This window comes from Leuresthes tenuis, unplaced genomic scaffold (assembly GCF_036924035.1).
Source record: "Leuresthes tenuis unplaced genomic scaffold, fLeuTen1.0.hap1 SCAF_1, whole genome shotgun sequence".
NCBI lineage: Eukaryota > Metazoa > Chordata > Actinopteri > Atheriniformes > Atherinopsidae > Leuresthes > Leuresthes tenuis.
In genome coordinates this window covers 28,356,373-28,372,830 of record NW_027325355.1, presented here as the reverse complement: position 1 = coordinate 28,372,830, position 16,458 = coordinate 28,356,373, and the positions used below count along the sequence as shown (strand labels likewise).

The following is a 16,458-nucleotide window of genomic DNA, read 5'->3' as shown; positions in this document are numbered from 1 at the left end:
AAATACTCTAAATAAAAACGAATGCTGAGCCTAAATGATCGCATATTTTGGGTAAATGACACTTTTAATGCTCAGTTTAGCACAGCGGCGGTATTTATTTTGAAAGATGGAACCGGAAGTTGTAACGGTCGTCATGGCGAACTTAACGGCTGTCTGTATCAGGACAGGTGGGATCTCCGGTTTGACGAGCTGCCGTTGTTCTCAATACAAAGACAGCCGAGCGACGCTTTAACTTCACTCTCAAACGCAAACACGGACACGCTGGGAAACATTTCGACGTTTAGCGCAGAATTAAACTGATCTTTTTGATGGGTTTTGAGTGAAAAATGTCCAACCGACGAGAGAGAAATCCAAAAGAAACTGCGCAGTCATAGTTTAATGGGAGCGGTGACCTGAGCAGGTAAGAAACTGCCGTATTTAGGCTTTTAATGTGGTCATTTGCGTCACATGAAGGCGTTTGAAGGCGTTTTTAAAGGGTTTAATTGAGTTTACAGCAGGGATGAGTCACTTCCTGTCTGCCGAGCCGGTATTTTGGATATCGCGCTTAAATTGACAGTTTTTTGTGTTGAGTTTGGTTGTGAGAGGTGAAAAATAAACGGGGTCTTTGTTCCAAACGTCAGATACTTCCGCATAAGCTCATCACTGATACTAGGACGGTTTTAAACTGGGATCTGAGGACCTCCAGCGGTCTTTGGCAACTCGTCTGCTTTCCTTTGTGAATATGAACCTCTGGAAATGATCATCACTTTAATACCCCTAACATGTAAAAATGGGGCTCAGAATATGGTTTGTTGATCCCTTGGGGTCCGATTTAGCAGAATTTTGACAAAACATGCGATCAGAGCGATAAAATCGCCCTTTTTTAGACATGTTAAGCCTGCTTTGTATTAACAGGAGCACCGAGGCGGTTCTGGTCCAGTTTATGATGAAGCCTCTCATTCAGACACCGGTTTTATTTCAGCCAAACCAGCTGAAAGCAGGTTAAAAACCGCTTCCTTTAAGCAGAGAGGCCTGGACAGCGTGAACAGACACGTTAAAATAGTTGATTTAATACTTTCTGTTTGGAAACTTGAGGCCCGGTCAGATCAGAAGTGAGTTTACGCTGTTATGAGTGAAGTATAAGTGGATATAGCCCTGTTTAAACTGCTGATTCAGCAGCTATTTCATTGTTGGAATTCACATTTCAGCCTGAAACAGGAACATCAGGAGTGTGTGGAGTAGTTTAAGCTCCAGATAAACAGCCTGATGTGTTTCTGCTGGTATTAGTTTCTGCTTTTATGTGATGTTGGACAGCAGGAAGCCTTTCACAGTGTTTGGTTTAACTTTATTAGAACCTGTTCAGGTGATATTTTTGTCTTTTTGAAGCTTAGTAAAAGGCTTGTCGGCACAGAGGACCGGGCGTGATGTTGGGAAGCCGAGCCGGCCGAGCTGCCAGCTGTGGGCCAGATTCAGGCTGGTTGGGCTGTTAAATGTTGGCCTGATCTCACCCTCATTTCCATATTTTCCAGATATGGCAGCTGACGACAAGGTTGCCATCCTGACCGATGACGAGGAGGAGCAGAAGAGGAAGTATGTGCTGGCCGAGCCGTTCAACACCCTGTCCATGGCGCATCAGGCGGGTGTGTCGGCGCCACCGGCGCCCCAGTCGGACCCGCCCCCCGAGCAGCCGGCCCCCCCGCAGCCCGGCTCCATAGACTGCTGCGAGCGGCTGTGCCTCCGCATCAACAGCCGCCTCCTCATCTCCAAAGTCTTCTACTTCTTCTTCTACGCCGCCTACGGCTCGCTGCACCCGCTGCTGGCGGTGTTCTACAAGCAGCTGGGCATGTCGGCCAGCCGCAGCGGGCTGCTGGTTGGCATCCGCTACTTTATTGAGTTCTGCAGCGCCCCCTTCTGGGGGGTGGTGGCTGACCGCTTTAAGAAGGGAAAGGCCGTGCTGCTGTTCTCCGTCCTGTGCTGGTTGGTGTTCAACTGCGGCATCGGCTTTGTGAAAGCAGCTCAGATGAAGTGTGTGGAGAAGGGCGCTTCTGTGACCACGGTGGCGCCCATGACGACCATGACGACCACTTCCCCTTTCAGTAACGTCTCCACCAACCACACCAGGGGTCGCCGGAGCGCCGCTGCCCTCTTTGAGCTTCCTGAAGCGCCACTCTTCTCGGGCGCTCTGCTCCACAGGCAGAAACGCAGCGCAGACGCCAACGCCACGTCGGCTCCCTCCGTGTCAGCGAACGCCACCCAGGACGCTCCAAACACCACTCTCCAGACCACCACCGCCGCCACACCTCCCCCCACGCCAACCCCCAAGAGGGAGCTGGTGCTGACCTACAACCAGGACCAGGTGGAGGCCATTTTCCTGCTCATCCTGCTGGTCATCATCGTGGGGGAGTTTTTCAGCGCCCCCGCCGTCACCATCGTGGACACGGTCACCCTGCAGTACCTGGGTAAAGCCCGCGACCGCTACGGCCTGCAGAGGATGTGGGGCTCTCTGGGCTGGGGCGTGGCCATGCTGCTGGTGGGCATCTGGATCGACCACACCAGCGTGGAAGTGGTGGTCGCCGGCGGCTGCGTCTCGCCTGACTACCGCCAGCAGAACTACAGCATTGCCTTCATCGTCTTTGGCGTGCTGATGGGTGTTGCCCTCATTGTGGCCACTCAGTTTTACTTTGAAAAGGGCAGCAACTACCAGGAGGAGCTTCCAGAGGTGGTGGAGGACTCGGCGAGCTCTCAGACGTCCCCGGAGTCCAGCTCTTTGGACCAGACGCCCGCCAGCGTGGACGCCAGGCAGGAGTTCCACTACAGCGACCTGCTGAAGCTGCTCTGCACCGTCCGCTACAGCTCGGTCCTCTTCGTCGCCTGGTTCATGGGCTTCGGCTACGGCTTCGTCTTCAGCTTCCTCTTCTGGCACTTGGAGGACCTGAAGGGGACGACCACGCTGTTCGGGATCTGCTCCGTGCTGAGCCACGTCTCGGAGCTCGCCGCTTATTTCACCAGCCACAAGCTCATCGAGCTGGTGGGGCACGTCAGGTGAGACTGAGCAGCCGCACTTATGTAGTTTCACTTCCTGCTTGGGCACCTGCTGACGGTAAGAATGTGAGGAAAGCTCCCTCCTCCTCCTTCTAGCAGCCTCCTGTGAAACCACTGAGAGCCTGGCGTCAGATTAAGATGCCATCGGTTCAGTCGGTCCTCCAGCGAGCGGCAGCGTCACTGCTTTGTTGTCCCGGAGGCGCCTCTCTGAGAGCGCCTCTTTCAAACAATGGCGTCATTGATGCCCGGGTTTGTGTCTCAGTGAATCTGGGGCCGAGCCTCGCCGGCACCGGCGACATTCGAGCACGAGGTGTTAGGTTTCAGGCTTGGATTACAGCCCTGAGTCGACCGGAGGTGACGTAGAAGGTGTTCCAGGAAGCATCTGAGTCTCAAAAGCACCTGCTGTGCAGCAGGATGAGCCTCGAATGGATCAATAACTGAGAGCCAGTGTGGCTGCTTTTAAAGAGGATGCAGCGTGCTGCTCTTAAAGAGGATGTGCAGCGTGCTGCTCTTAAAGAGGATGTGCAGCGTGCTGCTCTTAAAGAGGATGTGCAGCGCGCTGCTCTTAAAGAGGATGTGCAGCGCGCTGCTCTTAAAGAGGATGTGCAGCGCGCTGCTCTTAAAGAGGATGTGCATGGTGCTGCTCTTAAAGAGGATGTGCATGGTGCTGCTCTTAAAGAGGATGTGCATGGTGCTGCTCTTAAAGAGGATGTGCATGGTGCTGCTCTTAAAGAGGATGTGCATGGTGCTGCTCTTAAAGAGGATGTGCAGCGTGCTGCTCTTAAAGAGGATGTGCATGGTGCTGCTCTTAAAGAGGATGTGCATGGTGCTGCTCTTAAAGAGGACGTGCATGGTGCTGCTCTTAAAGAGGATGTGCATGGTGCTGCTCTTAAAGAGGATGTGCATGGTGCTGCTCTTAAAGAGGATGTGCATGGTGCTGCTCTTAAAGAGGATGTGCATGGTGCTGCTCTTAAAGAGGATGTGCATGGTGCTGCTCTTAAAGAGGATGTGCATGGTGCTGCTCTTAAAGAGGATGTGCAGCGCGCTGCTCTTAAAGAGGATGTGCATGGTGCTGCTCTTAAAGAGGATGTGCATGGCGCTGCTCTTAAAGAGGATGTGCATCGCGCTGCTCTTAAAGAGGATGTGCATGGTGCTGCTCTTAAAGAGGATGTGCAGCGTGCTGCTCTTAAAGAGGATGTGCATGGTGCTGCTCTTAAAGAGGATGTGCATGGTGCTGCTCTTAAAGAGGATGTGCAGCGTGCTGCTCTTAAAGAGGATGTGCATGGTGCTGCTCTTAAAGAGGATGTGCAGCGTGCTGCTCTTAAAGAGGATGTGCAGCGTGCTGCTCTTAAAGAGGATGTGCATGGTGCTGCTCTTAAAGAGGATGTGCATGGTGCTGCTCTTAAAGAGGATGTGCATGGTGCTGCTCTTAAAGAGGATGTGCATCGCGCTGCTCTTAAAGAGGATGTGCATGGTGCTGCTCTTAAAGAGGATGTGCAGCGTGCTGCTCTTAAAGAGGATGTGCAGCGTGCTGCTCTTAAAGAGGATGTGCAGCGTGCTGCTCTTAAAGAGGATGTGCAGCGTGCTGCTCTTAAAGAGGATGTGCAGCGTGCTGCTCTTAAAGAGGATGTGCAGCGTGCTGCTCTTAAAGAGGATGTGCGTCGTGCTGCTCTTAAAGAGGATGTGCAGCGTGCTGCTCTTAAAGAGGATGTGCAGCGTGCTGCTCTTAAAGAGGATGTGCAGCGTGCTGCTCTTAAAGAGGATGTGCAGCGTGCTGCTCTTAAAGAGGATGTGCAGCGTGCTGCTCTTAAAGAGGATGTGCAGCGTGCTGCTCTTAAAGAGGATGTGCAGCGTGCTGCTCTTAAAGAGGATGTGCAGCGTGCTGCTCTTAAAGAGGATGTGCAGCGTGCTGCTCTTAAAGAGGATGTGCAGCGTGCTGCTCTTAAAGAGGATGTGCAGCGTGCTGCTCTTAAAGAGGATGTGCAGCGTGCTGCTCTTAAAGAGGATGTGCAGCGTGCTTTTCAGTCGGTTTAAAGGTCACAAACAGATGTCATGTGACCTCTTTCAGCAGCAACCAAAACTCTGGGCTGTTTCTGCTTGGCTGCATCTGTGGTTTTCACTGTGAAACTGAACAGATAGTGTTTAAAAGTCCCAATTTAAAGCAGTTTTACAGCCTCATTTTGTCCTGAAGGGATCAGAGTTTAGTGCTGCCTCGGCACTGATACCCAAATGTTTCATTTTAATCTCTTTTTTTGGCTCCTTTATTGATTTATTACACAGAGATCCTCCACGTCGATGGAATGAAAGGTATTTTTGGGTCCTGGGAGGACAGAAGTTCTGGTTGAAACAGGCCGTGACACCAGCTGTGTTGGTGTTGCACCACCTTCAGCCTCTTCTTTTACACCATGTTGCTGCCTGAGCTTCTGGAAATGCAACACGTCGCCACACTCGGGGCATCCGCTTGAAGCCCATTATCGTTTGGGAAACTAATGCTCAGCAGCCTTTCAGCAGCCTTTCAGCAGCCGCTCAGGGAACAAACACTGAGATAATCTCTTTCGTTGGTGAGCAAATAGAAGACGAGCGATGGGTGAGGCGTTGTTTCTGCCCTGCTGAGACGTCCAAACTGCTGCAGGATGTGTGCTTTCACAGGAGGCTGCAGAAGAGGAGCAGGAAGAAAGCTCGATGCTGACGGCATCAGATCAGCCAAGAGCTGAAGTCCTCATTCACAGAGCTTCAGAGTGTCTTTGGTGTCAACCAATGAGTCCATTAATCAGCCTTCAGACAGAAAACCGTTCGGCTCTGATCCGTTGGGTGAAATCCTTGAAGGAGCTGGCCTGTATTTACTGCCTTTGTGTTGTTATCAGGATGTTTCATCGTTATTTCTGTCTTTCTTAGCTCAGATGTTGGTAGGATGAACTGTTTTTGCCTCTTTCTCTGCCCCCCTCTCAGAGTGCTGTACATCGGCCTGGCCAGCAACACGGCTCGGTACCTCTACATCTCCTACCTGCAGAACGCCTGGACCGTCCTGCCCTTGGAGGTCCTTCAAGGTAACGGCGTTGGTCAGCTGGGACGTGGGGCTCTAGGACCCAGGGGGCGGGACGGGAACTGACTGTTTGTTCAACAGGACGGCGTTTTTCCTCCTGATCTGCACAGGAAACAGGAACAGATGCTCGTTCTGAATGCAGAAGCTGCTTTAATCCGACTGTGGTCCAGTGGCAGCCTTCCACTTCCTGTTTGCACAATCAGTCCCACTTTATTGGAACTAGTCTTCATGATTTCTGAAGTTTAATACTGATGAATAAATAACACAATCATCATAAAGTGTTTAAACCAAACACAACTGAAAGGAGAGCAGAGGAGGTTTGAGACGTCCGCCCTGAGAAAACAGACACAGAACAAACAAGTGAAACCTGTGAAAGCCTGAGGTCATCACTGCGTGATGAGCTGCCGTCTGTTTTATCTGCAAACAGGAAGCTAACCTGAGGGGGGGGTAAAGACATCACAAAGTATTTTAAGTTCAACTTTAAAATCTGTTTACATGGTGAGAAACAAACAGCTGTGAGTCAGACACAAAGTTCAGGTTCAAACAGCTTGATTTGGACTTTTCGGGCGGTTTTAAAACTAATCTTACAGTTTATAATCAGTCCTGAACTCAAACCCTGAGTCCACTCAAACATTTGAGGTGTTTGCACGGTGTGAATATCTCCTCCAGGTAACAACGGCCTCAGATTTCCTTCAGGGCAGCTCTTAGAACACCATTTAAAGCATTTTAACATCTTCACATGCACCAAGAGTGGAACGAGTTCAAGGATCAGAGTCACGTCAACAGCTGACAGGAAACTATTCTAAGTGGTGCTCCGTGTGTTCTGATCCATCTGCTCCGTGTGTTCTGCTCCGTGTGTTCTGCTCCATCTGCTCCGTGTGTTCTGATCCATCTGCTCCGTGTGTTCTGCTCCGTGTGTTCTGCTCCGTGTGTTCTGCTCCGTGTGTTCTGCTCCGTGTGTTCTGATCCATCTGCTCCGTGTGTTCTGCTCCATCTGCTCCGTGTGTTCTGATCCATCTGCTCCGTGTGTTCTGCTCCGTGTGTTCTGCTCCGTGTGTTCTGCTCCGTGTGTTCTGCTCCGTGTGTTCTGCTCCGTGTGTTCTGATCCATCTGCTCCGTGTGTTCTGCTCCGTGTGTTCTGCTCCGTGTGTTCTGATCCATCTGATCCGTGCGTTCTGCTCCGTGTGTTCTGCTCCGTGTGTTCTGCTCCGTGTGTTCTGATCCATCTGCTCCGTGTGTTCTGATCCGTGTGTTCTGCTCCGTGTATTTGCTGTTTATTGTCCTGTTTTCTGTGCCATGTGTTCTGATCCGTGTATTTGCTGTTTATTGTCCTGTTTTCTGTGCCGTGTGACCTCCAGGTGTGACGCACGCCTCGGTTTGGGCAGCTTGCATCTCCTTCCTCAGCGCTGCCGTGCCGCCTGCTCTGAGGACGTCGGCGCAGGGGATCCTGCAGGGTCTGCACCTCGGTTTGGGCCGCGGCTGTGGAGCCATGGTGGGAGGAGTGTTTGTCAGTTATTTTGGTAAGACACTGATGAGATGAACTGGATTATAGCTACAGTTGGGTCCTTATCTGAGGGTAATTATCCTTGGATATATGGCGGTGAATGAATGGAATCACTGGCACAAAGCATGTCATACCCCGGTACGATAGGTGGCGCTGTCCCCATTTCAGCTATCGCTAATAGAGCCGCTTCCTGTTGGTGTCTTCACCACCAACAACAACAAACTCAGGCATTCAGAAAGATGGCGAACGCAGAGCGAGATGAAGCTGCGTCCCTCTCCATCTGTGATGAGCTGGTTATGGCACAGAGATGCCCAACGGCGCCTTCTCCATCGCGTTGTTTCTTTCTTTCTGACGGCAGCAACAGGAATATCATCTCCTTCCACTTCAGGGAGATGATCCAGGGAAAAATCTGGAGCATGCGCAGAACGCTCGATCCAATCGGATCGAGTTATCTCGGGTCTTAATTCGATCCGTTTTTAGTCAGATTAAGGCGTCTACATGAGCTGAATAACTCAGTCTCATTGTGATTGAGCCATTAATCCGATCCGATGGCGCTCATGTGACCGCTCTGACTCACACTGAGCAGCTGTGCTCCACATGTCACGGTTCAGCTGAAAGCTGGTTCATTCATTTCAGCTCCTCTGGTTGCTTTGCAGGCGCTGCAGAGACGTTCAGAGGAATCGGCATGGCCTCGCTCGTCATCCTCCTCATCTTCGCCTTCATCCAGTGTCTGAGTGGCGAGGCTGAAGGAAAAGGTGGGAACAACGTGACCTCCATCTTACACCCAGGTTTATTCTCTAAAATGTGGTGAAAGATGCTTAATGCGTCTCTTCTCTTAAAGGACAGACTGTGGGCGTCTTGTTCAGATTAGATTAACTGCACAGAAAGACATTTTAAGTAGAAGTTGGATCTCATTAGAGTCTAAATATATCACCAAGGTGACGTAAAGATAAATAAAGTCAACTAAATCCATCCATGTTAGATTCCACCTGGATGTGGTCAGTTTTCCTCTTTTCCTGCTCGAATCTCACCCCACCTTCTTTCAGAAGACAAGATTCTGGCAGAGAACATCCCGGTTCCCTCCAGCCCCGTCCCCATCGCCACCATCGACCTTGTTCAGAGCCAGAACGTCATCGGCAGCCCGATTCCAGCCCGTTCAGCCGCCGCGTTGCCCGCCAAGAAGACCAAGCATCAGGAGGATCAGGAGGACGTGGCGAGGCCGGCGTGGGTGGTGTCCGGCGCCCCCTGGGTCACCATCGCCTTCGCGCTGGTCCAGATCAGAGAGATGATGAACATGAAGAAGAGCGGCGGTCATCAGCCGCTGCAGGTGAAAACTGTTTCTCATGCTAAAGTTTGCACATCTGCCTCTTTGTAGCATGACTCGACTTTTGTGATTAATGTTCAGCAGAGAGATTTAAAACATGCAAGTTAAACCGAACAGAACCGGAGCTGCAAGTGGCACAAATACACAGATGTGCTGCCTGTCTTTCCGTTTAAATCACGTTATCTCGTCTTTTCTGAGTCTTTGGGAAGGAAAGCAGGCAGGCAGACTCATATGGGATGTCTCTGCTGCTGGAACCAGTTTCTGACTGGGTTCGAACTCTCAGGTGATGATCCTGCAGTGGTTCAGCATCTGCTAACCGGTCAATAGGAACAGAGCCTGTAGCAGCATGTGGATCAGTGCTAACAAACACACCTGAGAGGTAGAGTGAGCTAGAAGGAACTTTAGGAACTCAGATCTGGTTTAGATGATCTGAGATATAACTTTAATAAACTAAAAAGTGTTGTCAAACCAAGTCTGTCAGCTCACTTTTTACTCTAGCGTTTACTGAAAAACAGCAGCTCAGATTTGATTATGTTGTTTTCTCTGGTTACGAAGGAAATGTAACATTAGCTTCTTCTTCTCCTGAGACTTATAAAGGTCGAAATAATCTGCCTGTACAGCCTTTGGACTAAAGCACTTACAGGCTGGAATGATTTCAAACAGATGTTCGAACAACAAGATGCTTGATTGAGTCGTGATCCGTCTTCTGGCTCATAAGGAACACTATAAACATGTTAAAAACTCGTACTGAGACATTTAGCTCAGAGTTAAAATCTGAAATTACTCTCCTGACTCTACATGTGAAATATTTTGACCTTTTTTGGATACAATGTTCTGAGGATGTATGAGAAACATTCAACGTTCAAACATGAAAGCTTCAACAGGATGTCACTGTGTGGTTAGCTTCTGTGTGTTTAGCTTCTGTGTGTTTGCAAGTTAGCAACTTTGTTATGTGTCATCAAAATTTAATGTTGTGAACACAAACATAATGAAGATATTCCTCCAGTTTTAGCAAAAACACTGAAATACTTAAGTTAGCTGTTAGCTGTAAGTTAGCAGTTAGCTGTAAGTTAGCTGTTAGCTGTAAGTTAGCTGTTAGCTGTAAGTTAGCTGTAAGTTAATAGTTAGCTGTAAATTAGCTGTTAGCTGTAAGTTAGCTGTTAGCTGTAAGTTAGTAGTTAGCTGTAAGTTAGCAGCAGATGCTAGCAAACAATGCTTTCTCATCAACAGTGATGGACCAAGCCGGAGATGTGCACAGCGTAACTCGTAGTAATGCATGTGTACCGTTAATTACTGCGTTTAAACATTTTGGATATATTAACCTCATTAAACAATTGTACCTGGAGACCTACATCTTTATCAGAAACATGCCGATAATGTAACGTTAACACACAGAGAGTGAGGAGAGGACCGGTGTTGTGTTGGAAACACACCTTAAACACAGCTGCAGGTTGTCTTGAGTTACAGAATGGAACCGTTCAACCAGAAAGCTTCAGCTAACAAAGTAATGTGGGAACAATAATGTTCATCTTTCAGAAAGGAACAGCAGTAACTCCTTAGAAGTTGGTGTACGTCATCTTCATTAGCTAAGCTGTTAGCGTTAGCTGCTGCTAAAGGAAGAAATAAATCAATAAATAAACCATGAGGAATTATTTCTGCATTAGCTTAACTGTTAGCGTTAGCTGTTAGCGTTAGCTGCTGCTAAAGGAAGAAATAAATCAATAAATAAACCATGAGGAATTATTTCTGCATTAGCTTAGCTGTTAGCGTTAGCTGCTGCTAAAGGAGGAAATAAATCAGTAAATAAACCATGAGGAGTTATTTCTGCATTAGCTAAGCTGTTAGCGTTAGCTGCAGCTAAAGGAAGAAATAAATCAGTAAATAAACCATGAGGAGTTATTTCTGCATTAGCTAAGCTGTTAGCGTTAGCTGCTGCTAAAGGAAGAAATAAATCAATAAATAAACCATGAGGAGTTATTTCTGCATTAGCTAAGCTGTTAGCGTTAGCTGCAGCTAAAGGAAGAAATAAATCAGTAAATAAACCATGAGGAGTTATTTCTCATCTGCATTAGCTAAGCTGTTAGCGTTAGCTGCTGCTAAAGGAGGAAATAAATCAGTAAATAAACCATGAGGAGTTATTTCTCAGATGCTTCCATTTCCCTGCTCTGAAGTTCAGGCTCTGAGAGTTGGAACTGATCCTCTTTGTGGCTCAGTTCCTTCAGTCCAGCGTTGAACTGGACCAAGTTGTTAAAACAGTGGGATGAAAAGTGTCTGCTGCACATTCAGTCTTTAGCTAACTCTGCTGGAACATTAGCCTCAGATATAGTTTATCCACTGGGCTCTTATATCCTCTGAGGCTGCTGCTGGATGGAAGATGCATGCTCCTCAGTGCAGCTGACAGCAGAACATTTCCACCAGAAGCTGGCTTCATCCGTCCAGCAGGGTGGATGTGAGTGGGCGGGGCTTAGGAGAGGAGTGAAAAACGGTTGAACTTTCACACAAAGGGGAGCTAAAACAAAAAACACACTCACTCAGTTTTACTCTCACTGATTACTTCAGACACCCTAATATATGCCACCAAGGACATAAAAGAGGATTTTTCTACAATATGTCACCTTTATAATCTAATTCACAATGAATATGTGACAGTTTATTCTCCTTTATTCGGTCTAATTGCTGCCAGCACATGCTACAGCAATGATTATGAATATTTAGACAGTTGGAATTTACGTTTTCTTGTTTTCGCTCCCCTGCTTTTGTGTACTTTTACACCCTAATGACGGTATATGTACCATCGAGACATTTATATGGCAAACACTTCTCAGATATGATTAAAATCCCTAAACCTCACTCTGTATCAGTCTTACAGAAGCATTAATTGTTTAATTCCCTTCATGTGTTGACAGTCTGGATAATCTGAATTTCTAACAGTTCATAAATCAAGTGATTTTAGTGATGTGATTCGCTCAAAGGTCATAAAAGAAGACAAACGTCACATTAACATCTGTTTCTTCTTCGTTGTTTAACTCTCACTAATCAGACACTTCCGTCTCCCACCGGCTGCCCACACACACCGAAGAAAGGTGAGCGTGTGAAGGTTGATGGAAAACTACTGTGTGTGCAGGGAGGTGGAGGTTCAGGTGACGTCAGGTGTCCAGGGTTTCCTCCGTGTGTGGGTGTGTGTTGATGCATGGTGTGATAACAGTGACTAATCCGTACCTGTGTGTGGGCGTGGACATGCTTGCATATGTCTTTGTGTTTTTTGTGAAGCGCCCACACCTGACTGCTGACATCATGTGGGGTGCATGCCTGCATGGGTTACTCCCTGATGATGTCACCGCTGACGTCTGAAGTCTGTCTGAGCTGATCTGAGTTTGGTTTTAGATGTTGGACAGTTCACTCAGCTGCTGGACTGCTTATATAAAACAGTTTAGAAAATGCAACATTCACGAAATCAAAACGAAAAAAACGAAATAACAAACAAAATTTCATGAAAATAAAAACAGAAAAGACGAAATAACCAAAATTTTACGAAATAAAACAGAAAAGACGCAACAACAAAATTTTACGAAATGAAACAGAAAAAATGCAACAACATTTTACGAAATAAAACAAAAGACAACATAACCAAAATGTTACGAAATAAAACAGAAAAGACAAAATAACCAAAATTTTACGAAATAAAACAGAAAAAACGCAACAACAACATTTTACGAAATAAAACAAAAGACAACATAACCAAAATTTTATGAAATAAAACAGAAAAGACAAAATAACCTAAATTTTTCGAAATAAAACATAAAAAACGCAACAAAATTTTACGAAATAAAACATAAAAAACGCAATAACATTTTAAGAAAAAAAACAAAAGACAAAATAACCAAAATTTTACGAAATAAAACAGAAAAAACGCAACAACAACATTTTACGAAATAAAACAAAAGACAACATAACCAAAATTTTACGAAATAAAACAGAAAAGACAAAATAGCCAAAATTTTACGAAATAAAACAGAAAAAACGCAACAACAAAATTTTACGAAATAAAACACAAAAGACAAAATAACCAAAATTTTACGAAATAAAACAGAAAAGACTAAATCAAAATTTTACGAAATAAAACAGAAAAGACTAAATCAAAATTTTATGAAATAAAACAGAAAAGACGCAATAACATTTTAAGAAAAAAACAGAAAAGACAAAATAACCAAAATTTTACGAAATAAAACAGAAAAAACGCAACAACAAAATTTTCCGAAATAAAACAGAAAAGACAAAATAACCAAAATTTTACGAAATGTCACGAAAAGAAGACTATTTAATCTTTAGGTGCTTAAAGACTTTCAAATGGAGCCAGCTGGCTTCATTTTTGTTTCTTGTTGAGTTATTACTGAACTGATTATTAGTAACACCTGAAGGAGCAGCTTATAAAAGCAGGTATGTTTAAAGATGCATCTCTTCAGTCTGTCAGGATATTACACATCTGGTGATTTAAGTTTCAAATCCGGTATCTTTTTTAAAAAGTGCACGGGGTGGAACACTTTTTGAGGTTGATAAGCAGCCGGTAAGAGTTGAACAAGAGTTTTGAAACTAGATGCATAAAAAGGATGTGATAAAATGTTCTGCCTCCTCAGGTCACTGGTAGATAACAGCTCAGATGTGGCTGATCACAGGAGCAACACCAGGTTTTTAAAGAGTAAACATGGCCAGTACATGCTGACAAAGTAAGACTCCAGTCCATGAAAAGAGTCCTGATGACCTTTCTGTCGCATGTAGCTTAGAAAGTTAGCTCAGTTAGCAGTTAGCTCAGTTAGCAGTTAGCTCAGTTAGCAGTTAGCATTACAGCCATCCTGCTGCCCTCACCTCGGGTTAGTTTACTCACTCCTGATCAGTCGGATTAATGTGTTGGGTGAAAACAGGAGTAACCTTTAAACCTTTACACCAGTGTAGCCTCATCAGCGTGTTGTTCCCACGGAGACACGGCGTCCTCGCTGGCGTGGATAGATTCCCACAGAAGCGTGAGGAGGACGTGCTGAGATGAAAGCAGGGAGACGTCAGGGAAGTTCTGGCTCATTTCTGAGCCTGCAGGTAGATAGCATGTTAGCATTAGCATTAGCTGCCAGTTGTTTTGGAAAGAAGAATCTCTTTGCTTCCAGATGTTTGTTTGCACCTGCAGAACCGGCTTCCTGTCCGCCTTCATCACTGTGTGTTCCCCTCGTTGCCAGGTACCCAATGAGCGGGCGCCGGCCGAGTACGAGGCGGTGGCAGCGTTGCACGGAAACCAGAGCGATGACCGGCTGGCATCCATCCACAAACCACAAGGAGACGCCACCCACACAGCCTCTGATGGAGAGCGAACGCACGCCGCCTCAGACGGAGCAGCGTCTGAAGGGAACTGAAGGGAAAACACACACTCCGAGTATTTCACTCCTGAAAAGTGATCCATCTTAACAAGTCAGTTGGTCCCAAACTGCCTCCACCAGCTTATAAACACTGTATTTATAACTCCTTGTTAAGTTATTTAATTCTATTTTAGCAGTTTCAAGGCTTGTTTCAGTGGGGACTTACTTCAGAGGTTCGCACCTCTCACCTTTGTGCACTATTCTAACTGCCGGGAGTATGAAGACGCTCCTTCACACGTTCACGTGCCTCTTTTTAACCTGAAAGGTCATGAAATCTGACATCTGTTTCCATGGTTACGTGGATGTTTAAACTGCGGTTCTTGGTTCCCAGCAGTCGTGGCGGTTTATCCTTAAAGCTGAAGTCGGCGGGTGATTTTCCTCTTTCCACGCGTGTTAAATGAAAGATCCTCATGGGTGCGTGTGGGCGGAGTCTATCTCTCGCCGTCACTCGACTGTGACGGACGTAAACGCTGTTCAGACAGCGATGGATGAATTAAAAACGTGCAAAAGAAAGCAGGCAAACGGTTCCCAAAACGTGAATTTGAACTGAACTTCAGTCCAGTTTCTGCTGACTCGCAGCTGCAGAGATGAGCAAACATTCCCATTAAAGATTATATCGGAGCTTTAAAAGCCAATGATCCTGAACTGGAGCGACTCAGACTGAACACAAGTCTGAATAAAGCACTTTTAAAACGACTGCCGATGGCTCTAAAACGCTTCGGTGAAGGAGGAGCCACAGACTGGTGAGGAGGACGCATTTAGGTCCACAGAAACCTGGAAAAGCACTCGTGCCTTTGCTGGATAAATGATGTTTGTGCCTTTATGCCGCTGCGTTAAAGTCAGATCTGATGACTTAATAACAAGCGAAACCCCTAAAAGAAGGAGAAAAATGTAAAAAACGAGTATTTAGAGTCTTTTTCTGCTGAAGTAGCCTGAAAAAGTCGTGAATTAACTGAATTATTCCCTTTAGCTGCGATCCTCGTTATTTTGGGCACCGGTCTGTTGGGAAGCTGGAATTTTAGCCCCTTTGTGTCAGATTTGGTTACTTCCTTTAAAACAAACTCACCAGACTGAGGCTGATGTCGTATTTCTGCACCTGTGTGATGAAGAAGAGGCTCTTTTTAAGCCTCGTAGCTGAAGCAAAGACCCGTTTTCTGCTCCGCACTCCCACAGATCTGCCGCCTGATTCCAATATTTTCATATGGAGACCGCCAACAGCACACACAGGAACAGGCTTCCTGTCTCTGAATCTTCATGCCAAACAATTCCCAGTATTCAGTGTATTTGTGTCAGTGTAGAAAAAGCCTTAAAAAGAAGAAGCTGTTTACTGTTTTGGTGTAAAACTGATTAAAAAAAGACGTTTTGGGAAAAAAAAGGTGAAGAAAATTGAATCTTTTGTGTCTCCGAACTCTATTTTTTTTATTATTGCTGCATTCAGGAAACTTCGGGTCATCTTTAACGACTCCAAGCAGCAGCAGCACGGGTTCTTGGGACGGTTTGAACCGGATCATCACACTTCCTCCTCCGTGCAGCTGCTCTGGAGCTTTCTGATGCGACGCCTGATCGGTTTCAGCCGGCTGCGTTTTCAGGTGCTGCACCGACGTTAGAGAGCTAAAACAACTGATTTTTATTGATGATGCAGCAGAAAGCTCGTGGTTAACAGCAGCCGTTTGTCTGGGGTTAAAGTTCACGGCTTCAGAAAGCCGCTCCATCCCTGCTGAACACCTGCTTTGTGCTTTCTCTGCAGTTCAAAGCTGGACCCAAGCAGAATGTTGTGAACAATAAGCCTGAACTCTGCATTATTAAAGGAGACGCCGCAGAGGTGGCGTCTGCAAACGTTCGCCTGTGGTTAAACACAGCTGCGACACGCCGCTTTAAACCCGTTAACCTGCACCTCCATGGGTTTGATGAGTGGTGTGTGGAAGCGGCCACTGGATGGCAGTAGCGCTCCGACTGTGCGCTCGGAGCCTTGCACGGACTCCTCAGCATGTGTGTGGAGGGTTATTGAGGTCGTGGTGCGCCTGCTACTGATGGGTGTGTGTGGGAGGACAGTAATAGGCTTCCTCAAAAAGCAGACTATGTGCTGTCATAAAAAAGATGAAAAATAATAAAATCGAGCCGTCTTGGCACACTCGGCCCGTCTGATATCCGTGGAGAAATTTCA

The 16,458-nt window shown here is 46.6% G+C and overlaps 1 protein-coding gene across 4 annotated transcripts; it reads left to right on the top strand.

The window, feature by feature from the left end:
- Nucleotides 1-133: 133 nt before the first annotated feature.
- LOC140281511 (major facilitator superfamily domain-containing protein 6-A-like) lies at nucleotides 134-16,033 on the top strand. 4 transcript variants are annotated; one of them, XM_072376201.1, is made up of 8 exons: nucleotides 134-400; nucleotides 1,509-3,021; nucleotides 5,971-6,068; nucleotides 7,423-7,584; nucleotides 8,225-8,323; nucleotides 8,615-8,895; nucleotides 11,933-11,975; nucleotides 14,118-14,206. In XM_072376201.1, the coding sequence occupies exons 2-8, from the start codon at nucleotides 1,511-1,513 to the stop codon at nucleotides 14,126-14,128; spliced, it is 2,205 nt and encodes a 734-aa protein (XP_072232302.1). In that variant the 5' UTR covers nucleotides 134-400; nucleotides 1,509-1,510; the 3' UTR covers nucleotides 14,129-14,206. The 4 variants fall into 4 exon arrangements, with proteins under 4 accessions (XP_072232302.1, XP_072232165.1, XP_072232080.1 ...); XM_072376064.1 differs by lacking the exon at nucleotides 11,933-11,975 and having other exon boundaries at nucleotides 8,618-8,895; nucleotides 14,118-16,033; XM_072375979.1 differs by lacking the exon at nucleotides 11,933-11,975 and having other exon boundaries at nucleotides 14,118-16,032.
- The last annotated feature ends 425 nt before the right edge of the window (nucleotides 16,034-16,458 follow it).